This window comes from Mesoplodon densirostris, chromosome 1, assembly GCF_025265405.1.
Source record: "Mesoplodon densirostris isolate mMesDen1 chromosome 1, mMesDen1 primary haplotype, whole genome shotgun sequence".
Classification (NCBI taxonomy): Eukaryota; Metazoa; Chordata; class Mammalia; order Artiodactyla; family Ziphiidae; genus Mesoplodon; species Mesoplodon densirostris.
In genome coordinates this window covers 48997581-49022200 of record NC_082661.1, presented here as the reverse complement: position 1 = coordinate 49022200, position 24620 = coordinate 48997581, and the positions used below count along the sequence as shown (strand labels likewise).

The 24620-nt window shown below is 47.4% G+C and overlaps 1 protein-coding gene across 1 annotated transcript in view; it reads left to right on the top strand.

The window, feature by feature from the left end:
* Positions 1–24620, top strand: part of WDFY4 (WDFY family member 4) — a 260571-nt gene that overhangs the window by 48164 nt on the left and 187787 nt on the right. Inside the window, exons 12-18 of the mRNA XM_060078451.1 lie at positions 5000–5093; positions 18427–18641; positions 19836–19930; positions 20875–21100; positions 21515–21591; positions 22643–22864; positions 23505–23683. Coding sequence (XP_059934434.1) covers positions 5000–5093; positions 18427–18641; positions 19836–19930; positions 20875–21100; positions 21515–21591; positions 22643–22864; positions 23505–23683 — 1108 coding nt within the window. The remainder of the gene's footprint in view (positions 1–4999; positions 5094–18426; positions 18642–19835; positions 19931–20874; positions 21101–21514; positions 21592–22642; positions 22865–23504; positions 23684–24620) is intronic.

The following is a 24620-nucleotide window of genomic DNA, read 5'->3' as shown; positions in this document are numbered from 1 at the left end:
ATTTCATTTACTTCTGCCCTGACCTTTATGATTTCTTTCCTTCTACTAACTTTGGGTTTTGTTTCTTCTTCCTCTGTTTCCTTTAGGTGTAAGGTTAGATTGTTTATTTGAGATTTTTCTTGTTTCTTGAAGTAGGATTGTATTGCTATAAACTTTCCTTTTAGAACTGCTTTTGCTGCATCCCATATGTTTTGGATCATTGTGTTTTCATTGTCATTTGTCTCTAGGTATTTTTGATTTCCTCTTTGATTTCTTCAGTGATCTCTTGGTTATTTAGTAATGTATTGTTTAGCCTCCATGTGTTTGTGTTTTTTACACTTTTTCCGTGTAATTTATTTCTAATCTCATAGCGTTGTGGTCGGAAAAGAAGCTAGATGTGATTTCAATTTTCTAAAATTTACCAAGGCTTGATTTGTGACCCAAGGTGTGATCTGTCCTGGAGAATGTTCCATGTGCACTTGAGAAGAAAGTGTAATCTGCTGTTTTTGGATGGAATGTCCTATAACTATCAATTAAATCTATCTGGTCTATTGTGTCATTTAAAGTTTGTGTTTCCTTATTAATTTTCAGTCTGGATGATCTGTCCATTGGTGTTAGTGAGGTGTTAAAGTCCCCCACTCTTATTGTGTTACTGTCCATTTCCTCTTTTATAGCTGTTAGCATTTGCCTTATGTATTGAGGTGCTCCTGTGTTGGGTGCATATATAATTGTTATGTCTTCTTCTTGGATTGATCCCTTGATCATTATGTAGTGTCCTTCCTTGACTCTTGTAACATGCTTTATTTTAAAGCCTGTTTTATCTGATATGAGTATTGCTACTCCAGCTTTCTTTTGATTTCCATTTTCAAGGAATACCTTTTTCCATCCCCTCACTTTCAGTGTGTATGTGTCCCTAGGTCTGAAGTGGGTCTCTTCTAGACAACATATATATGGGTCTTGTTTTTGTATCCATTCAGCGAGCCCGTATCTTTTGGTTGGAGCATTTAACCCATTCACATTTAAGGTAATTATCGATATGTATGTTCCTGTTACCATTTTCTTAATTGTTACGGGTTTGTTTTTGTAGGTCCTTTTCTTCTCTTGTGCTTCCCACTTAGAGAAATTCCTTTAGCATTTATTGTAGAGCTGGTTTGGTCATTCTGAATTCTCTTAGCTTTTGCTTTTCTGTAATGTTTTTGATTTCTCCATTGAATCTGAAAGAGATCCTTGCTGGGTAGAGTAATCTTGGTTTTAGCTTCTTCCCTTTAATCACTTTAAATATATCATGCCACTCCCTTCTGGCTTGTAGAGTTTCTGCTGAGAAATCAGCTGTTAACCTTATGGGAGTTCCCTTGTATGTTATTTGTCATTTTTCTCTTGTTGCTTTTAATAATTTTCTTTGTGTTTAATTTTTGTCAATTTGATTACTATGTTTCTTGGGGTGTTTCTCCTTGGGTTTATCCTGCCTGGGACTCTCTGTGATTCCTGGACTTGGGTGGCTATTTCCTTTCCTATGTTAGGGAAGTTTTCGACTATTCAAAAATTTCCCCGGGTCCTTTCTCTCTCTCTTCTCCTCCTGGGACCCCTATAATGCAAATGTTGTTGTGTTTAATGTTGTCCCAGAGGTCTCCTGGTTGTCTTCATTTCTTTTCTCTTTTTTTTTTCTTTACTCTGCTCTGTGGCAGTGAATTCCACTGTTCTGTCTTCCAGGTCACTTATGTGTTCTTCTGTCTCAGTTATTCTGCTATTGATTCCTTCTAGTGTATTTTTCATTTCGGTTATTGTATTGTTCATCTCTGTTTGTTCTTTAATTCTTCTTGGTGTTTGTCCTTTAATTCTTCTAGGTCTCTGTTAAACATTTCTTGCATCTTCTTGATCTGTGCCTCCGTTCTGTTTCTAAGGTCCTGGATCATCTTCACTATCATTATTCTGAATTCTTTTGCTGGAAGGTTGCCTATCTCCACTTCATTTAGTTGTTTTTCTGGCATTTTATGGTGTTCCTTCATCTTGTACATAGTCCTCAGCCTTTTCATTTTGTCTGTCTTTCTGTGACTGTGGTTTTCCTTCCACAGGCTGCAGGATTGTAATTTTTCTTGCTTCTGCTATCTGCCCTCTGGTGGATGAGGCTATCTAAGAGGCTTGTGCAAGCTTCCTGATGAGAGGGACTGGTGGTGGGTCGAGCTGGGTGTTGCTCTGGTGGGCAGAGCTCAGTAAAAGTTTAATCTGCTTGTTTGATGATGGGTGGGGCTGAGTTCCCTCCCTGTTGGTTGTTTGGCCTGAGGTGACCCAGCACTGGAGGCTACAGGCTCTTTGGTGGGGCTAATGGGGGACTCTGGGGGCGCTCATGGAGTAGTTCCCAGAGCTTCTGCTGCCAGTGTCCTTGTCCCCGCGGTGAGCCACAGCCACCTCCCACCTCTGCAGGAGACCCTCCAACACTAGCTGGTAGGTCTGGTTCAGTCTCCAGTGGGGTCACTGCTCCTTCCCCCTAGGTCCTGATGTGCACACTACTTTGTGTTTGCCCCCCAAGAGTGGAGTCTCTGTTTCCCCCAGTCCTGTTGAAGTCCTGCAGTCAAATCCCGCTAGCCTTCAAAGTCTGATTCTCTGGGAATTCCTCCTCCTGTTGCCAGACCCCCAGGTTGGGAAGCCTGACATGGAGCTCAGAACCTTCACTCCAGTGGGTGGACTTCTGTGTTATAAATGTTCTCCAGTTTGTGAGTCAGCCACCCAGCAGTTATGGGATTTGATTTTATTGTGATTGCGCCCCTCCTGCCATCTCACTGCAGCTTCTTCTTTGACTTTGGATGTGGAGTATCTTTTCTGGTGAGTTCCAGTGTCTTCCTGTCGATGACTGCTCAACAGTTAGTTGTGATTCCGTTGCTCTCACAAGAGGGAGTGAGCACACGTCCTTCTACTCTGCCATCTTGAACCAATTTTCTAGTCCTTAATTTTTATTATTTATTTATTTTTTGGCTGCATTGGGTCTCCGTTGCTGCGCGCAGGCTTTCTCTAGTTGTGGCAAGTAGGGGCTACTCTTCATTGTGGTGCACAGGCTTCTCATTGTGGTGGCTTCTCTTTGTTGTGGAGCATGGGCTCTAGGTATGTGGGCCTCAGTAGTTTTGGCTTGCAGGCTCGAGTGCAGGCTCAGTAGTTGTGGCACACGGGCTTAGTTGCTCCATGGCATGTGGGATCTTCCCAGACCAGGGCTCAAACCTGAGTCCCCTGCATTGGCAGGCGGATTTTTAACCACTGTGCCACCAGGGAAGTCCCTGCATTGGCTGATATTTGAATAGTGAGCCAGCCTTGCATTTGTGGGATAAGACAAATTGGCCATAGTGCCTTATTTATTTTATATATAGTTATATTTGATTTCCAGTAGTTTATTGACGATTTTTACACCTATTTTTCTAAGAGATGTTGGCAGGTAGTTTTCTTTTCTTATACTGGCTTTTTCTGCTATTGATATCAGAGTAATTCTGGTCTCATAAAATGCATTGGGAAGTGTTCTCTTGTACATTTTGAAAGAAGTTGTATAGAATTGGTGTTATTTATCTTTTATATGTATGGTAGAATTCACCAGTGGAAACATCTGGGGCTGGAGTTTTCTTTGTGACAAGGTTTTAAACTACATATTCAGTCTTTGTGATAGCTATAAACTGTCCTGGTTATTTATTTCTTCTTGCTTACTTTTGGTAGTTTGTGGCTTTGAGGGAACTGGTCCATTTTATCTAAGTTGTCAGATTTGTGTGCATAGAGTTATTTCTAGTATTTTCTTATCCTTTCTGTGGGGTGTGTAGTGGTATTCTCTCTTTCATTTCTGATGTTGGTAATTTGTGTCTTTTTCTGTCTTTGCTAGCTTAGCGAGTGTTTTTTCAATTTTTAGAACTTTTTCAAACTTCTTCCTGAGCAGTTCTCAAAGTCTTTGGAATGTGGTTTAGGGTCAGATCCACATGTGTGCAGCTCAGAATTGAGCTCAGAGGTTGATACACAACTTAGTGGTTTCACTTTCGTAAGTCTCCTCCTCTTCATCATCTTCCCAACACTTTCTGGCTCTGGGGTCCCTTCCTTCTCCTCTGTCTAGAAAGCTGGAGCTTTAGTTTCTCTGCTCTGCTATGCACATCCCACGATTGCATCTGTCTCTGGGGCCAAGCAGGGAGAGGAAAAAGAGAGACAAAAACATTGGGCATTTTGCCCGACTCTTGGGACCAGAGTTCCTCTGGTCAGAGAGAAGGGTTCCCCTCCCTGAGAATTTCAGATGCCTGCCTGGTCACTGCTGCTGCTGTGCAGTTTCTTGGAGGCTGAGGTGAGAAAGAATGGAGAAACTCAACAAAGAAAATTCCAGGGATTTTCCTCCATGCTCTGGGCCCTGTTGGAGCCTCTTTCCCCACTCCTTAGACTAGAAATAGAGCTTCCTCTTGGAGGCTGTGTCTGTTCTGTCCACACGTGGTGCACGGTTCTTACTCCTTGTAAGCCCATTCCGGGAGATGCTGGAGGGGGAAGCCCCAGGAAACACATTACCAGTTGCATGGTGCTTTGGGTTTGGTTTCCTGCTTTGCTACCATTTACTTTTCAGAGTCCTCAGAGAGCTGCTCATGGGTTCTATCTGGGTTTTTAGTTTAATTCAGTGGGTAGGACAGAGTAGAGTGTGCTTACACCATCTTGAAGGGATCTAGACATGGTCCTTTGTGTATTTGCTATAAAATGAGAGCTTCTCCACCTTCCACATATCTGGAGAGAGGGTAGAGGCCCAGGGAACTAACTTCCATTAAGCATCTGCTCTGTGCCGGACACTGTGCCTTAGTGCACAGCGGCATTATTCTATGACTCTACGCAGAAAGTATGGCATTGTTAGCTCCATTGTGCAGTTGGGGGAAGTTAGGCTCAGATTAATTAGTTCAAGATCATATAATTAAGTGGTAGGCTGTGGTTATGTATCATGGCCTGTCTTAGAAAGATCCAGAAAGTTCTGTGGAAAGCAGAAGAGAAGGCTTCAGTCTGATGTCCTGCTTCCCTCTCTCTGCAGGACGGATGATGGTGATGCTGTGATCATGCACCCTGGGGTCCTGTGCATCATGGTGAGGTTGCTGCCTCAGGTGTACCACGAAGATCACCCTCAGGTACGTACTGTGAACCCATGAGTTTGTCTTTTTCACGTGACTGATCTTTTAAGCTCCTCTGGCCAGAGACTCCCTTTCCCTTTTTGCCTTTGCCTCCAGTCCCCTGTATGAACAGAGCCTCCTTCATGAAGTGCCTCCCGCAGGGGAGTATCCGTGGGTCTGAGACCCTTGATTGAGTTCTCCCTACCCTTCCATGGCCACTCAAAACAGATTGCTCCTGTTGGTGACGTGACCTTCTAAAAACAACAGCCAAACAAAAACTGAATGAAATGATTTACCTTCATGAGGCAAGTCCCGTATAAGTGCTACATATAGTGCTGGGCGTTGGTGGGACCGGAAGTCCCCTGCTCCCCAGTAAGTTATCCATTGCTTGGATATTGGCTGTGACCCTGGCTCGGCGCTCTATGTAGGACATGCAGGGCTAACAGGATGAGAACTGAGCACTGTCCAAGGAGCCCACATCTGTGGTGGGGACTGGGAGGTGGTGGTGGGGCAGACAGGCTAAGTAAATAAGCTCACAAATGAATATACAGTTACAAATTGTCACAAGTGATATTAAGGGAAAACATGGGTGCTGACAAAGAATAATGGGAATGGAAGTGGAGGGGGAAGACCTAATTAAATCTAATTTAGATGAAGGTGTGGATGTCAGGGAAGCCGTCTCTTTGATGGTGACATTTAACCAGAGCCCTGAAAGATGAGGAGCAATTAAGCAGGTGGGAAGGAGCCTGCTGCAGGTTTCTGGGGTGGGAGCAAAGCGGGAGCGCTGGAAGTGTGCCCGGTGGGGCAGGCGGAGGAAGGCTGCCGCCCTGACAAGCTGTGGGGTTTTATCCCAAGGGCAACACGAAGTCTCTCTCAAGTGAATGGAGGGGGACATGATCAGGTTTTTGTATTAAAAATCTCTCTTGTCACATGGAGGGTGGCCTGGGAATGGGGCTGTGTGGAAGAGAACGGGGACAGCAGTTAGGAAGCCATGTCCACAGTCTGGTAACACATGGTGGTAGCTTGATTATGGTGGCGTCTGTGGGAAAGTGTGTAGAGCAAGGAGTCAAGAGATCTATTGGGAGTAGAATCAAGGCCCTGAGATGAATGGGGTGCAGGAAGCGGGAAGAGGGGGGAGTCAAGGTGGCTCTTAGCTCCTGTCCTGGCAGCACTGACGGCCCCACTGCAGCGAGGCACGCTTGTACCGGTGAAAGCAACAGGACGAGGCAGATTCTCAGGAAGTGCTCTCAATTTAGAGAATATGTTCTCTAGAGGTTCTGAGAAAGAAACTTGAAGTTGAGGAAGACCTGGAAAATATGCTCTTGAATTAGCCGCAGACGAAAGGAAATTACTTGAATTGAGCAGCTACCATGTACCAGTCACGGTGCCACACCCTTTCACTGATTATTTACCCTCATAGATGTTTGGTGGGGAGTATCATTGTTTCCATTTTAGCCAGTGGGGAAACTGAGTCTCAGACAATGTACATGCCTTTTAAGGATTCTGAGTTGGTAGACCTGGTATTAAATGTGGTCCTACCCGGTGGCAGTTCTTATGGTCTTTCCCCTGCACAGCGGTGGCTTCTATAGGAGAATGGGGACTCACGGGGGTGCGGGTCCAGCTTTGTTTTGTCCTGGAGTTAAAAAGGAGGTGATATGTTTTAAGAAGAAATGGTGACTACAGTTGACCCTTGAACAACATGGGGGTTAAGGGTGCTGACCCTCACACAGTGTACTACTCTCTCTGCCTCAAAAACAAAGGAGATGATACATGACTCACCCAAGGACAAGAAGGTGAAAAAGTTTGGATAGAATCAGGACTCAAATGCTAGTTTTGATTCCACATATTGTGATCTCTAATTGAACATAAACTTTTCCCTACACTCAGGTAAAGATCTGTAAAATGAAAATACAGGTCTTATATTTATTTTTTAAAAATCCATGCATAAGTGGACCTGTGCAGATTAAACCTGTGTTGTTCAAGGGTCAACTCTAGTGGTGTTATTAATCATTGAAAATGACAATGGCTTAGTAAAAATATTGCAAATCCTCTGAAATCAGTAAGAAGTGAAGTGGAGGAGCAAAAGCCTTGATGTGTAGGGAAGGGGCTGTTTTACTTAGGAAATTCTGTAGAACTAGGTACAGGAGTTAAAACAGGGCTAACTCAATGCCACGTCTGCATGTCTCTTTGTAACTGGAATCCTTTATCTGGTTCCTGATCCTCTGCTGGAAAGTGATGATAAAGTGATTATCATACCAATGAGTAGGGATGCATCTAATAGTGAAATGGAATGCACTTTATATCTTTCAACATTTATGGAACAGCAGTAGCCCGGGCTAAAATGGGTTTGATTGCTCCTTTCGTTATCTATCGCTGTATTACAAAGTGCTGCCAAGTTAGCAATAATGGTCTCGTTCTTTCTCGTGGTTCTGTGGGTCAGGAGTTTAGACAGGCACTGCAGGGACAGCTCCTGTCTGCTCCACATGGTATCAGCTGGGCACCAAGATGGGTTCTCCACTCACAGAGCTGGCACCTCACAAGCTGGCTCAAATGGTGAGAGGCTCCTAGGCTGGCCCAACTGCGTCAGATGTGTGGGGCCTTGGTAGGGCCTGGCTTCTCCTCCATGTAGCCCTCACCATCTGGCTTCTACCTGTATACCACCATCTGGATTCTCTAGCAGGCCACATAGCAGCTCAGGGCTCCCAAAAGCACAAAAACAGAAGATGCCGAGCCTTCTGGAGGCTTTTGCCTGGAACAAGCCAGCATTACTTCCATGGCATTCTGTTGGTCAGAGTGAGTCACAGGTTCAGCTTAGACTCAACGAGAAGGGACCTATGTCTCCTTTACTGATGTGAGGGGTGGCTTGCGTGTACAGGAGAGGGGGAATTGTTGGGGGCCATCTTTAAAGACCAGCCACCACACTTGCCTTAGGCATCTAACTGACGGATAAAATTATTTGACCCCTAAATCAAATGTCTTCGAGTCATTTGGTTATCTAAAGCCTGGGACCTTACTTTCTTTACCTTAGTATTCACGACAGGTTCTGCCTGGAGCATATTGGAAACTAATACACGTTGAGCGTTACTTCTATTCCAGGAACATTAATCAGTGTTCATAACAGCTCATTAAAATGAGAATCTCCCCATTTTGCAGGTGCTTGAAGCTCAGGAGAGTTGTGTAACTTCCTAAAATCATGGAGGTGTTGAGGGGAGATCTAAAGCTCACTCCCAGGCTCAAGGTCAAGACGTGTTTGATGAATAGATCTCTCATCTCTGCAGCTCTTGCAGGATGCAAGGTCATGCATCTTGGCGTTGCACACTTTTCCAGGGGCTGTCACCTTATTGTGAGGAAGCCTGGCTTCCTTAGCTGTATTTCATACCCTGCAATGCGCTTGCAGTGAGAACAGCCAAGCCAGTGGTTTGGGTGGTCTTAGCAGTCAAACGGTTGCTGATAAACACGTGGTGCAGAACTCCACCATGAGAATGACTGACGAAGTGATGCAGAGCAGACAGTGGCCTAGTGCATGAAGACTCTGTGGATGAGCCCCAGTTTCAGATAAACACCATGAGTTGTCACATCAGTGTGTGGGGAGGAACTTTCCCTCATCCTGTGATGGTAATTGGTCAAATTAAGTATGCAAATGAGGCTTCCACTTGGTAGGCTACTTTTTCTCTATTCAGGTCACAATAAGTAATTTAGGAAAAGTCTAACTCTCAGGCACTCTCTCTCAAATATGCAAATGAAATGTAGTGGTACATCTTCTCAGAAATTTTCTGCAGATGCCAAATCAGCAGCTATTAAAAGTTGGGTAATTACACTAATTAACTTCTGAAAGGGGGGGGCCGTGGGAAACCTCATAACAACAAACAGAATAGTAAATCAAATGAGAAATGAGAACTGAGACACACACAAGAAAATGCTGAAATGCAACTGACAGAAGGATGGCAGGTTTTGGGGCAGAGAAAGCAGCTGGAAGTTTCAGTAGATGGCAGTGTTACTAAAAAGATGGAGCGGCTTCCCTGGTGGTGCAGTGGTTGAGAGTCCGCCTGCTGATGCAGGGGACACGGGTTCGTGCCCTGGTCCGGGAAGATCCCACATGCCGCGGAGCGGCTGGGCCCATGAACCATGGCCACTGAGCCTGTGTGTCCGGAGCCTGTGCTCCGCAGAGGGAGAGGCCACAACAGTGAGAGGCCTGTGTACCACAAAAAAAAAAAAAAAAAAAAAGATGGACTGTGAGTTCCCACTCATCTCCCTTTAGGTGGGCCTGGTGATTCCCAGCATCCCTATACTCTTACCCACTTTACATCCCTCAGATACTCTTCCTGCCTTATGGATGAGAAATTAATAGCTTTCCAAGGTACAGATGTCCTTTTAGAAGCAACAACTTAACTACTTACATGGGTTGTCTGGTTTATTTCTAATTGTGGCCACATTAAATTTGTTCTGTTCATGACCAAGAGGGGGTTTTTCCCTCTGCAAAATGCTAGCAGTGCGAGCTGCTCTTGGAAACAAATAATCCAGCTGATTTTTTTCCCTCTTGTATCATCGCCAGTATTAAAATTGGACTATAGGAATTTTATTGTGAATGTTGCTGTACTAAGCACAAGGCAAAAGTGGAGTCCAGCTCAGTTCTATTGGAGCTGAATTGGCCCCTGGAAGAAGTAACTAATTGAGAAGAAAGGCCTTTCTCTTTCTTTCTGGCATGCTCAGCAGCCATGAGGAGCTTGCTGTAGGGACGTGGCTCTGGGCTAGACCTCTGACCAGTAGTGGAGGGCTCTCTTGTCCCAGCACCACTGCACTTCCGTTCATGTCTTAGCAGAGGGTTATTTGCTCTGTGCATGACAATAGGAACCCAGAGGGTGGGAAGTCAGATCCGCTTTCACAGAGGTGGAACTCAGCCTGTGTTGGGGCCACCAATGTGATGTGTTTACTTTTATGAATAATTACGCAGCACCTACTAGGTGCCACTGGGGATTCAGAGACCAATGTCACCGTAACACACAGTCTGAGTTTGGGGGAGGGTACTCAGACGAGTGGAGAAGATAGTTAGATATTCTAACTGTAACAAAGGTTTTCCCACAGGGCCTTGGGGCAGAGGGGAGAGAAAGCCACACAGAGCTGGGGACACTGGAGCTAGACTTTAAAGAAGAGACCTGTCTATGCCAGATCAGGCAGAGGAGGGTGGGACAAGACACTCAGACAACAGAGAGAGGCACACGTGAAGATGCCCATGTGGGGACTTGAAATAGTTCAGTTGGGCGAGGATAGACCATGCGGGTAGAAAGGCAGTAACTGGGGCAGGAGAAGTAGGTTGAAGCCACCTCAGGAGGGGCCTTGAGAACCATACACAGGCAGTTGGGTCTTATTGGATTACCGTCCTTTGTCACTGTTGTCATCACCATCACTGCTGTGTTTACTGAGCACCCACTATATGAGGCTCTGAAGATGACAGATTTTGGTCAAGTCTCTCTGCCACTGAACAGAACCATGGGAAATTATCGAACTTCCACGACCCTTAATGCTCTTTGCCGTAGTATGGGGAGAATAATATCATCTTCCTTCTGGCATTATTGTGAGGATCAAGTGGAGCAACGCAGGAGCACTTAACATGGCAAGCAGAACATACAAGGCACCATGGGAAACACTTGCTGACTGGTGTAGCTACTGCTATTAGCTGCCAAAACTTTACAAGCATTTTATCATTTGATCTTCATAATAACCTTGCCAGGTAGACATCAGTATTCCCACTTCACAGATGAGGACTTGAAACTTGTAGCACTTAAGTGACAGAGTTCACATCATCGCTAGGTGGGGGATGTGCCTGATGGGAGGCTCCAGGACCTTCTGCCACTGCACCAAGTTGCCTTCCCTGTAGGGAGGTGGTAGCCATGGGTGGGAGGCAGTTGGAAAGCAAGGAAGGACATGATCAGACCTGGGCATTAGAGAGACTGTTGTCTATCATCAGTGTGCACCTCCCCTCACTGTTGGGTGTGTTCCAGATTCTACTGCAGTGGAAGCCTCCCACACAGTATGATGGGACAGAAAGAAGATCAGGCTTGGGCTGCATCTGTCCACTGATTTGCACCTCAATTTGGAAAGGGTGCCATTTTCTGGAATTAGCCTGTATTTCAAACACATTGAACTAATCATGTGGGTTTCAAATAGCTAAAAAGTATCAACAGCATTAATAGCCCTGGATAGCATTGTGTAAGGGCAAGCTATTTGAAAAGAGCCATTTCCTTCAAAAAGGAAATTGGCAAAGTAGGAGTCTTGCTTTATTAAATTACAACACATTAGAGTTTTCAAATATGTTGAAATTCAATGTTTCTTCTGCTCTTTCATTCTGACCCCATTCTTGCCCAAATATTTCTATTGTACCTGAGTGGAAAAGTCTCAGATCCTGGTCAAAATCCAAGTGACTTCTTAGGGTAGCCTCTTAAATAGAACAAATAGACATAATCTTGCATGGCGATGAAGAGCATCAAAAGGAAGCTACAGTGGACATAGAATGATGGAGTGGAAGTTAAAGTTGATAGGGTGAGCTCTGGTCCAATTATCTGGTGAGCTTTCCTCCAGTCCTTTACCATCATTATTTCTATGACTTAACATGGGCCACTTCCTGTCTCTGCACCTCAATTTCAGCTACTCAGATTTGGTCTAGATTACAGGGGTTGCAGACACAGTGTCTTGGGGCCAGAGTCGTAAAGTAAATGTGTAGGTGTAAACACTAAGGAGTGATGAGACCTGTGGTCATAGGGAAGTGTACTTGCCCTGCCTAGAGGTACTCACATCTAGCTAGGGGGAAACAAGACAAAAGCAAAGCCAAACTACCCCCACCAAGTAAAACACTTCTGTAGACCATCAGTTTATGCCCCTTATGAGGTACTGAGTTCCCTTCCTTATAATGAGTGCATGACTCAGTGTTAAAATCATGGGCTTTGAAGTAAGACCTGGGTTGGGGTGCCAGTTCTGCCACTCACTGGCTGTGTCACCTGAGGAAATTGATGTAACCTCTTCAGTCTCAGTATTCTCAGAATAATATTTTCCCATTGAGAAGAGTAGTGGGAAGTATAGTTCGAGTGTACTTAGGACTACCTGGCATGCAGTATGTGCTCTCATACCCCCTACCTTTCTCTTCTGGCTTTGGTACTCGATGTTCCTAGGACTCTGAGGCACAGTATATAAAATTTTAGAAATACAAAGTGGAAGGTAATACATTTTAGGTATATTTCCAGCTGGCATTATACAATTGATAAATTAATTGATAAATACAAATGATAATTAATCAGGAACCTTACTGATACAAGGTAAGAGAAGAAGACTGCAACTAAAAGGGATTAATATTCTGAAAACACTTGCATCCTTTAAGGAAAAGTACTTTCACAAATGCTGTTTCTGTTGACCCCCACCAAAAACATGCCAGTGAGGTAGGTATTTTCATTATTCTCATTTTAAAGCTAAGGAAACTGAGGCCCAGAGAAAGTAAATAACTAGCCCAAGTTTCCCATTAGTTAGTGCCAAATCAACATGAGTACCTACTTCTGGGTAGATATTTGTGTGCCCTGTGCCCAGAAGATGAAGGAAGGGTAAATGTCTATTTGGAAGCTCAGAAGCAACACACCGGGGCTGGAGTCACAGAATGCTTGGAAATGGATCTCTTATCTCTACAAGAGACTGTGGACTCTGCAGTCTTGTTTGAGGAATCTTCTCCAGACAATTTTGTGTGGAGATCTGCTAACAACAGCAACAACAACACATCTGTTTAAAAAGTATATCTTAAAAGAGTTGTGTCAGCAATTTACTTTGGCCAAAGCAATAGAGATACCTAGGGTAAGTTAATCCCTCCTTCTCTGAGCTAACCGAGGATGCCCACGCCACAGCGGGGAAGGGTTCTGGCTGGAAGCTGATGCTGGGTCTCACGGAGCCCACTGCTCACCTGACCTAGCTGTCGTGGAGTGAGGGGGTGTGTGTCCAAGGTGATGGAAACTCTTCACAGATGTTTCAGGTTCCAGGCTGTGCAGGCATCCTCCTGGATGGATGTTTACAAGCTGGTTTCCCTAGTGATGTCCTCATGCTCCATCTCAGGGCTGACCAAAGGCTCAGGAAAGATCATTTCCCCTGCTGACCTGGCACTGTTTTCGTTATTCTTCAACACTCAGTTGGCACATCACCTTTTTCTGACCACCTTCTCTGGTCCAGTGCACCTGCTATTTCCTAGAACACCTTGTGCCCTTGTGCTTGCACTTACTGGGCAGCTATTGTGTTTGAGGCACAGGGATATGTGCTAGGGAAACAAGGATGAGGAGCCATTGTCTCTGGCGACAGCTCACAGTTCTTGGTAAATAGATAGATAGCTTGTCATATTGTGGTGTTTATAATGATTCAAGTGTGGACACAGTGCTAGTTAGGAAGATCAGAAAAGTTTTCTTAGATGAGAGAACGTGTGAATTGTCTCTTTAATAAGTAAGACCTCAGCAAAGGGATGGGATTAGAAAGGACATTCTCAGCTTTGGGCATCAGTCAGAAAGGTTATGGCGTATTCAACAAAGGGTGAGGATGTTACTGGGGTAGAGTACACGGTTGACCAAAGGGGAGGTTGGGAAGTAAAGCTGGAAAGAGACAAATATTTTATTAATATAAGATCCTAGGCTTCTGTCACCGGAAGTATTGGCCATAATATGTATGTAATTCCTAAAAGAAGCAGAAGATTTAAAGCAGGCACCCACATGCATCTTGGTCTTCATTGTAAATCTATACAAGTACACCCAGGAAGCCATGCCTTTAGACATGGATTCTACTGATTCAATGGGATTTGGACCCTCTTACACCTAAACCAAGATCACAGACTCCCATGCCTATAAGGCCATGTGGGCACTGCAAACGAGTGTATTAGGCTGGTGGGGGCTGTGCACAATGGAAAGTTTATAAGTTTATGTAACGAGAGAGCTAATTCTAAGTAAGCAAAGATAAAAACCACAACGACTTGTCAAATAAAACACATCTTTACCTTGTCAAATAAAACACATCTTTACAAATAAAACACATATTTACCTGTGACATCCCAGAAGAGCAGAGGTCACTTGAAATGTATCATCTCTCTTCCAAAATCATCAAATAAAGAACATTTCAACCAAATTGGAATAAGTGACTAGTCCAAATTTGAGTAGCTCACTGGAAGTCCCCAGTTCTTTCTATGTGTCTGGGGGAAGCAGATGCTGGTCATCTGATGGTTTTTAGTTAGGACTACATGATTAATGTCCAGAGGACACACTCTGGACTGATGTACTCATAGCCCACGCCTCCTTGGAGGGACCCACCCCACCAACACCCAGCCCTTATTGGGCTCTGGGACCACCATATTAATCTGGACCAGGAGAGAAAGTGGGGGGTGAGAGAGAGATAAAGAAGATTAAACATCCACAGATGGAAAAGGACAGACTTGAAGACTCAACTGCTAAGTGGAGAAGGCAGAAACTCCTACAGGCGGCCCCGCACATCTCTCTGTGATAATTTGCCTTGCAGGTCCAGCCTGCTGATGACCCTGAGCGCTTATCACTGAGTCCTAATTGAACCACTATCCCCTTCCTGCATTGGAAGTAATGTGCGTTAGGAAAATCAATCAATTTGTAGGGGGAGAAACCAGACTGGTTTCCTGCTACTGCTCATATTTTCACTAAAACCCCATTTTACTGGAACCAACATTGAAAAAAACAGCACATTTTATTCAAAACAAAGCAATATTGGTATTGACAGAGCTGCAGCGATAATGAGGAGGATCAATTTTCCCTCCTCCATTATGGGGTATTGAGCAATTTTGGAGTAAACTTGTGGCATCATTAGATAAGATCAGCATTTCTATTTCTCCCTTTTGAAAATTATTTCTTTTTTTCTTTCTTTTTTGCATATTTAGATTTTAAGTATTCCTGCTCTGGTGAGGGAAAAAAAAAAAGCAAAAACAACAACAAAAAGGAAAGCCAAAAGTCCCCAAAGCAATAAGTGAAGTGCTGTTAATAAAAATTGGAGATTGTAGACATTTCTTTTTAATTCTTATTAATAATACATTGTGTTGTTATTTTTACATCTTATTTCATGCAGACTGTCTCCCCAACTCTCACCCCAAATTAAAAGACTGCAGTTACCAAATATTCCAAGTTCTGGGAGAGAGAGAGTTCTGGGCAAGAGGGTAGAAGTAGCTTTTCTGTTTTGAGAAGAGTGAAGAAGGAAGGCAGAGGTGCGGGCTCTTCGGATGTAGGAAGGGACACTTAGAGCATTGGAAGAAAGATTTGGGGAAGGGAGTCAGGAGGTTGGGGAGGTTTCTACATGGAAGAGCATCTTAAAGTAAAAGACATGGAATTGTTTAGTGCAAATTAGATCTGGCATTTCTTTCTTCTGTTTCTGGTCCCTGTTGGGTTATACATGTCCCTCTAGCATCTCAGGCTGGCTGTGCAGATACCACAGTGACAGGGAAGGAGATTGTCTTCATCCATTCGGGCCATTATAACAAAATACCATAGACCAGGTGGCTTACAAATAACAGAAATTTATTTCCCACAGTTCTGGAGGCTGGCAAGTCTAAGATCATGGTGCTGGCAGATTCGGAGTTTGGTGAGGACCTACTTCCACACTCATGGCACTCTTCTCGCTGTGTCCTCACATGGTGCAAGGGAGGAGGGAACTCTCTGGGGTCTCTTTCCTAAGGCCACTAATCCCATTCATGATGGCTCTGCCCTCAAGACCTAAGCATCTCTCAAAGGCCCCACCTCCAAATACCACCACACTGGGGGTTAGGTTTCAACATATGAATTTGGTGGGGGGGAACACAAACAGTCCATTGCAGGGACCATGTTCTTTGAGTGATGAGGTCTCTTCTTGACATCAGTGATGTTGACAGAGTGACAAAATCCTACCTGGGAGCAGTCCCCCTGAAAACCATTCTAATGTAGTTTATATTTTAAACTAAAATTGAATAGTCTAAAATTTTAAGTCGAAAATATTACTGAAGATATTGTAATGATGGGAATTTCACTGAATGCCATCAGTTTGAGGCAGGAGCTATAGGCGTCATGCTTTTAGAAGGCGTGGGAGGATGGGAGGGTGAGCTGTGTGACCCCTTCCTTTTTTTTTTTTTAAAAAAAATATATTTATTTATTTATTTTTGGCTGCGTTGGGTGTTTGTTGCTCCATGCGGGCTTTCTCTAGTTGCGGCGAGCGGGGGCTACTCTTCTTTGCTGTGCGCAGGCTTCTCATTGCCGTGGCTTCTCTTATTGCAGAGCACAGGCTCTAGGCATGCAGGCTTCAGGAGTTGTGGTTGTGGCTCATGGGCTCTAGAGCGCAGGCTCAGCAGTTGTGGCACACGGGCTTCATTGCTCCGCGGCATGTGGGATCTTCCCACACCAGGGATCGAACCTGGGTACCCTGCATTGGCAGGTGGATTCTTAACCACTGCACCACCAGGGAAGTCCCACCCCTTCCTTTTAAAAAAAATCTAGAAACTGATGACAAACACTGTAAATATGTTTCACCACACATTGTAATCCTTGAAACACATATGCTACGAAACTGTGTTCACAGCCTGAAGAAGAATGCCATCTTACAAATTTCTATCCCTTAGTGATACAGACATACTCTTGACCATCTCTGGGCAGGGTGGCCTCGAATAACTACATGCACAGGGAGGTAGGTGATGGTAGAGCAAGGTGATTCTGAGTGTTGGGTCCAGAGTCCCAGAGTAAGTGCCTTTATGGTGACTCCTGGCTTTACGTTGGTAGACTAAGCTAGACATAACCTACATCACCATAGATCCCTTTTCTTGAAACCAGAGACTAGGGCCAATGTGTGCAATATGAAAAGCAGGCTAAGGTCTCCGCTTGGGTTCCCCAAAGTGGAGCCCGAGACAGGGCTACAGGTGCATGGGATTTGTGGAGGGAGGGACTCAGAAGAAGGGAGGTGAGGGAAGCAGAGTGGTGCAGGGGAAGGAGCTGAGTGAGGACATGCTATCAGCTGAAGTCTAGCTTCAGCCTGAGCCTACAGGGCGGGGCTCTCAGCATGAATTGCACCACAGAGGCTGAAGGGCATGGCTTCATTGGCTGTAGTCTGGGGGCGATGTATATGTGTTTGTATTTATGTGTGCACACTTTTATGTATGTGTGTACGTGCATGTATGTGTACATGTACACACACGTATGCGTGCACGAACATATATATGGGGGTTACATAGCAGGGCAGCTACAACTTAGGGGAGGTTGACCTCCACAGGAGGGGCAGCTGTGATGTGTACACTAACCTGGAGAAGGAGGTCTGGGTGGAGCCCACATAGCCTCCACTGCAGGAAAACTCCATTAAGATCTAACTGGTATCCTGGTCATTTCAGAGAGTCTTATACAAAGTAAAAGAAAATGTGGACAGTCTTAAGAGTTTTTATGAAGAAAATTCCACCCCCCATTTATATATCCATGGAGGCTGGGAATTCCAGGGGTTTACCCTTTTATGAAGAAAGGAAGATTGTGAAAACAGTGTATTGTATTTGGCTCAATACTGACTGAGCTGATTCTATGCACTCTATCCTATGGGCTTCAAGGACATAAAGATAGTGAAGTGAGTTGAAATCTAGTAGGAGGAAGATAAGAGGCCAGCTGTCTGTGTGTCCGAATGTGCTTAGCACAGAGAGATGGACAAAGGATGAGGGGTGCAGGGAAGGCTTCCCCACTGGAGCCTTGACTTCAGGGGCTTGTATGAGCTGGTGTGGTTTGGCATGTGAAGACGGAGGGGGCTGCAGCTGCCACAGCCAACAGCCTGGGTGGGGCACCTCCTGCAGGCTGGCACTCCCAGGAGGATTCCACCTTCTAGGCTGGGGGCGCAAACTCAAACACAGGACTGTTGAGTGAGCGATGCCAGTGGGTAGGGGGTGAGTTGTGGGACCCGCCAGAGGGCATAGCCGCTGCCCAGCTCCCACTGCTTCTCGACGGACACAGGATGGCAAAGCAGCGTGACCAGATCTTTCCACCTTTTGAGAGAGGCCACAAGTCTGGACTTTTACGTGGAATCTCCAGGCTTTTAAATGTTAGCAATTCAGAAACGGTTTAAACATTGTGTGGGTCAAGCACATGTCTCAGGCTGATGCAGCCTCTCGCTTGCCAGTTTGCAGCCTGTTTTAAGCTGTCTACCTGTTCGGCAGCTCCTGTGAGGAGGCCACATCTGAGAGGCCCAGGACAGACGCGGTGCAGTAAGAACAGGCTGTGAGGGCTAGTCTCCTCGCCGCACCACCAACTCAAGGCCTAGTGGGGAGCTTACCAAAGTGGCCCACGAAACATGCCGACCTCCAGGGCTCACTGCTTGCTTTGATTACTCTTAGCTTTCCAAGGAGATCCAGTGCTCCGTGGCCAGTCACATCCAGTCCCTGGTGAAGTCGGAGAAGAACCGTCAGGTCATGTGTGAGGCGGGGATGCTCAGGACGCTTATGACGTACTGCCACCAGGCTCTGACCACCAGCAGCAGCCCCTTGCACTCGGGGCTCATCAGGATTTTTGAAAAGCTTGCTTCCCAAGCCATTGAACCAGACGTGTTAAGGTACCGTGTGCTGCACGTTAAATGCTGCCAAGCCCCTGGCAGCCATGCGAGTGCACAGTGGGCAGTAGGAGTGCCCCCTCCCCCTTCCCAGCGATGGACACTGCAAGTCCAGGGAGGAGCCTTGGGTCTGCAACAGCGTGAGGCCCGCAGAGCGGACGTAGCCCCTCCCATGGAGCTGATGTTCTCGGGGAGAAGGTTAATAAGCAAAGGGTCCTGCAGACAATACAGAATAGCGCTGGATGGGGTGCTCAGTTCAGAGTGGGAGCTCTGAGGAGCTGGGAGGACCAAAGTCGGGAGATTGGGTATAAAGAGGGGGACTTCAAGGGAGTGGCAGTGGCTGAGGCCTGTGGCCTGTGCAGTTCACCAGACCAGGTGAAGATGCCCTGCTGAGAGGGGTGGAGGCTGTAGGGGCCTGACTGCCACGAGGCTAGACCATAGGGAGCTTAACTGGTGCGACGGGCCGCGACTGGGCTCCCTACAAGGACGGGGACAGAGGCAGCACCGCTGTGTCCTGTGGGGCCTTCCCACTGCAGCCCCTCCACGAAGCCACATGTTTCCTGGAGAGCCACAGCAGGGAGGAAGATGCACAAGGAGGGGCAGACACAGAAGACAAGAAAGCAGAGGAAAGAAAGGCTCTAGGAGGGAGGTCAGGGTCTCTTAAGTACTTGTGGCTGGGCCACCCTGCCCTAGACAATGTAGGTGTAGGGAGGGTGGTGCCCAGGGCCACAGGCCAGCTGGACCCCTGCTGACACACAGGACCAAGTGCAGGGGGACGGAAGGCAACCCCTCCAGCCAGCAGGCATGGGACCCAGGGGCCAGGCCAGCCTCTTTCCGCCTCTAGCTGTGGGGCTGTCAGACAAGGCCACCGTGCTTAGTTCAGCTGATGAGTCAATTCCATTAGAAACTTAAAAACAAAGTATGACAAAGTTATTTTCCAACAAAACCCTTTTCCTCTCAAGGTCCTCACTGGTTAAGTCAAAAGCACTTAAATTCACCAGCTCTCTGGTCTGAGTGCCAGGTCAGGGATGCCCTGTTTCTGTATGGCCTGAGGAAAGGGTTTCCAGGCAGAGAGAGGAAGGCCTGGAGGGGGAGCCAGCAAGCTCTGGGACCTAGGACAGTGCTCAGATGAAGCTGGAGAAAATTTCTGCCTGCAAAATGTCTTCATTTGGTTCTCTTGTTTGTTATGATATTCAGACAGTTTCTAGGTTTCGGAATTGCTCCACCTCCATCGGCTGCAGCGAAAATCCTCAATTCATCTCACGTACGTGGAGGGGACTCTGGATGCCCAGGTGAGGACAGAGGAAGGAATAGGGGCAGGATAATGGGATTTAAAAGAGAATATGCATTTCTTGTAAGGGATCCCTTACGACATATGGGAAGCAGACAGATTTAAAAATGATTTTGCCTGCTGTTCAGTGGAGTAAATGAGGAAAAAGAAGAAGGATCAGATCAGTGGTCCCCAGATAAAGACCAGATATGGAAGGAGGGAGACCCCTACCCCCATACAAGATGGTGATGATGAGTGTGTACTTGACCCCTTTGGGCCTGGAGCACGGAAACCTTCATGTCACAGCGCGTGCAGGAGTACCCAGCGCTTTCCCTGGACAGAGGAACAGTGTCAGCTTTCTGCACAGCTCACAGCTCAGGGGGAAGTTAGGAGGTCAGGAGGACAAAGCATTGGCCTGGTACCTGGAAAGATGCTGGTCCAGGGAACCAGCTTGGAGAAAAGAAAGACATGGACATGCTGAATATAAGATTGCATAGGACATTGAGGCAAAGAGGCCCAGTTGAAAAGCAAGGATGGAGAGTCAGGCTTGAGCCGGCAGCCAGAGGCGGGAGACAGAGCTTTCGAGGAGACAGCCTGTTGTGAAAGAGAGTGTGGAGCCCAGAGAACCAAGACAGAGCCGCGGTGAGCGACGGCCAATGGGGCAAGCCAGTGACAGCAGCAGAAAACCTGTATTGGAAAGGGGTGGGGGCCACGATAGAATTAAAGTGAGAAGAAGTTTCTAGGAGGAGCAGGTTGTCACAACCGTTCCGTGTTATCAAAATCAGCAGAGAGCCCAGGTGGGAGGGCCAGTGGAGGGCCCAGGAGGACACCCTCAGGGTTAGGAACGGCATGGTACTCTGCAGAGCCCTCCTTCGGGGCTGTGGCAGAAATATGGGGGCTATTGTCAGAAGAGGGGCAGAAATGCTTTGAGCAAAGACACAGCTCTTCTCCTGCTTGCTGCCCTAGGGTCACAGGCAGTGGCACCAGTGCCTGCTGAGGGTCCCCTGGACACCAGCCCTTGCTCAGCAGTCACACAGGCCCTCAGGCCCTCAGGGCCATCCCAGGGCTCAACCACCGCCCTTCAGACAGCACTGAGCCTCATCTCCATGACCTCCCCACGCAACCTGCAGCCTCAGAGGGCAGCCCTGGCTCCATCCTTCGTGGAATTTGACATGTCTGTGGAAGGTTATGGGTATGACAGGCTTTCATATACTTGAAATACACTTTATTAATTTCCCAGTGCCTTGGGTGAATTATAATATTGATTACAAAAGTGTAGTTCCCATCGTCTCTCACACTCAGCTGTGGAAAATGTCTGGGTCATGGACACCCTGTCTTCTCAGTGGCTTCTTAGAGGCAGTGTCCCCAGCTGTCTTGGGCCAGGACCCTCTCATTCCCCTGGTGTGTCTGCATTCTGGACTGCCCTCCCCTCTAGCCTCCAGAGCAGATTCCTTTCTTAGGGTCATGGTGCCAGCATCAGGTGCTTTCTGTCCTTGGGGCCTCATGGTCTAGGAGGGAGTGAGGCCCCTGCAGAAGGACAGAGGGGGAAACCTCACGCCAGAGGTTGGCTTGCGGTTCAATGATCTGAGACACTTTCCTGTTCCAGCTGTTTGTTTATTCCAACCCTGTCTACGGTGATGGGAACCAGCACTGAATACTCGGTCTCTGGAGGGATTGGGACAGGTAGGTGCTTCCCTGGGGGGTTAGCTTGCTGAGGTCCCCTCCCCGATCTGGGAGTAAGTCCTTGGGGAGCCTTGATTTCAGATTTCCACTTGGCATTTCCAGAAAGTGTGAGTCTTCCTCTTGGTCCCGCTTGTCCCGTTGGTCATGCCTGCCTTGGGGCAGGGATGTCCTGTTCTCTGTACATCCCACGGGCCCAGCCCATGGCTCTGCACAGAGCGGGGGCTCTGTTAGCACTGATGGGCTCGGTGGGTGAGTTGGTGGCTGAGCCTGGCTTTGATGCATTTTGTCAGTGATTGACAGAGGCTGAAATGGACACCTCACCCCACCTTGCGGCTCTCTCTAGAGAGGAATATGAGTTCTGTGTTGATGGCCATCCAGTCTTTGGCTCACGTGGGGATCGACTGGGCCTTGGCATGCTTTGTACAGTGCTGCACTCAGCTGAAAACCAGGCACCCTTGTTAGGAGAGCCAGGGTCTGGGTTTCTATGGGAGGGTAGGTGCTGAGGAGCCATTACATTTACGGCCCATCGGCGCAGGGTTCCAAGCCTGATTCTGCCCATTCGGTGAGGGCAGTGGGCCCTGCCTGTTCCGCCAACGCTGTTACAAGGTAGGAGGGCCTGGGCTTCCCTAGAGTGGAATATTCCCCAGGCAAGGCTTAGCCAAGCTAGGCTGGGGTCCTCTGCCCCACGTAGCACATGGCCTGGCTTTAGACCAGCTGACCCGTGGGCCACGTGATGACGGATCTCAGGGGTGTGCCACCTCTCCACTCCCTTGGCAAGGCAGCATGGAATAATAGGTGGGCCAGCATTGGAGAGAGGCTTCGAGGATCTAGGCTCAAGTCCTGGAGGGGATATGACTTATTGCTGCAAGTATGAATAAGGAGACAAGAGCATCCTCCTGCGTGGAGTCATTGTAAAATAGGTGTGAGTTGGGTGGGGCACAGTGCTGGCACACAGTAGGGCCACCCCTGAGCTGAGTCAGAGCCACAGTGAGTCTAGACAGGCTTCCACAGCAGGACAAAGCCTAAGGGCGTGCTTGTGTTCTGACCCCAGGCGCTGCCAGGTCCTTCCCTCCGCCAGGGGGCCTGACCTTTTCCTGCTGGTTCCTGATCAGCAGGCACAGCTCAGTCACGGAGGGCCACCCGCTGCACTTCCTGACTGTGGTACGCCACCTGGCCAGGACCGAGCAGCCCTTCGTCTGCTTCTCCGTCAGCCTCTGCCCAGAAGACCTCTCCTTGGTTGTGTCTACAGAAGAGAAAGAGCTCCAGCCCCTCGGTAAGGTTTCACCCACGCTTCGAGAAGTGCGGCTGAGTCAGCAGCTCTTGGCCCAAGAGCCAGGGGGACCGGCCCTCCCTCAGCTGTACAGGTGGCTGGTCCTGGCTCTGCCTCAGAGAGCTCAGCTCGGCTCTCCAAGCTCACCTGCCTGCGATGGCCCGAACTGGCCTGAGGTGGCCAAGGCCAGGGTATTATGGCCACGCCTGTTCTTGTGTGCCCCATTTCATGGTGAGACATTGACACTGGAAGGCCCAGGGTTTGGCTTGGCATCCTTTACACACAGCACAGCTGCCTAGGCTCCTTCCCTCACAGGTATTCGCCACCCTATGTGCATCACTGTGGGGGCAGCAGTCTAGTGAGGGGTAGACCCTGCAGCCTGACTCCTGGGCTTGAACTCTGGCTCTGCAACCTTAGGCAAGTTACCTAACCTCTTTGTGCCTCAGGATGGTAACACGGAAATCACGATAGTGCCTACCTCAGTGCCTGGCACAGAGCAGGAGCTCCAGCAATGACAGCTGCTGTTGTCAGTATTCTATGGCGGGGGAGCTCGGCACTGGCTCCATGGGCACAAGGCCCCCTTCTGCTGGGTTGCTGCTCTCTGACACTGCAGGCGAGATCTGGTGTTTGTGTTCTCTTCCAGATGTCATGGAACCCGAGGATGACCCTGAGCCTTCTGCGGGACGCCAGCTTCGGGTCAGGTGTGGCCAGCTGCTGGCCTGTGGTCAGTGGCACCACCTGGCTGTGGTTGTCACCAAGGAGATGAAAAGGAATTGCACCGTTTCCACCTATCTGGATGGACAGGTCATCGGCTCAGCCAAGGTAAGATGGTTTTCCCCAGCTGTACTTGCCCCCATGGCCATGCCTCCCCGCCACACTACCCTAGAGTGGCCTCAGTTCAGTTCTTTGCTTTCTTTTGGCAGCAGCGTTGGTATCTAATGAAACCCCCTTGCTGTCCAGAACACCTCGCTGAGCTCAGGCATAAAAAGAACATCTTTAGATGATGGTCACACAACCAGGGCAGAAACTAAAACATGGAAATAAGAATAGTCGTGACAGTTATGATTATAAGAATAATCATAAGAGAATACAAATCTCCAGAGTGAACAAAACAAGGCTTCTCACATTTTAAGGTGTGAATTCCCCAGGGAGGTCTGAGCAGGACCCAAGGTTCTACTTTTCTAAGAGACTCTTTGGTGAATGTAATGCAGCCAGTCTGCATGCTACACTTAGCAGCAAGACACAAGGACTTGCAAAGACACCAACATGTCTTGCCAGATTTAGAGTAGGAATGATGAGGAAAGGATGGTCCCCTGCTTAGAGATGGTAATAGAATGTGAACACATAGCTGGAGGAAGCGTCTCGTCACTGTCATTTAGAGACACCTGAGGTCCTAGGGCATAAGGGAGAGGAAGCTGGGAGATGAAGACCTGGCAGGCGTGCTCCAGCGACCACTGTCAGAGGTCCCCAAAGAAGCCAGAGACAGAAGAACCCAGAAGACCACAGAGGGCAGGTGCAGCCAGATTTTCACCCAGGTTCCAGAGACAGCATCTCAACCTAGGCTACATTCTTGAATCTTTTGGGAAGTCTTTTAAAAGTTCTCTTGCATGGGCTATGCCCCAGATTAAATAAAGCAGAATGGCTGTGAGTGGGGTAATTTGGTGATGTTTTCAAAGTTTCCCAAGTGATTCCAATATGAAGCCAGAATGGAGAACTTGAGATTAATAGGGTTTCCCATTTCAATAGTTTGACATTTGGG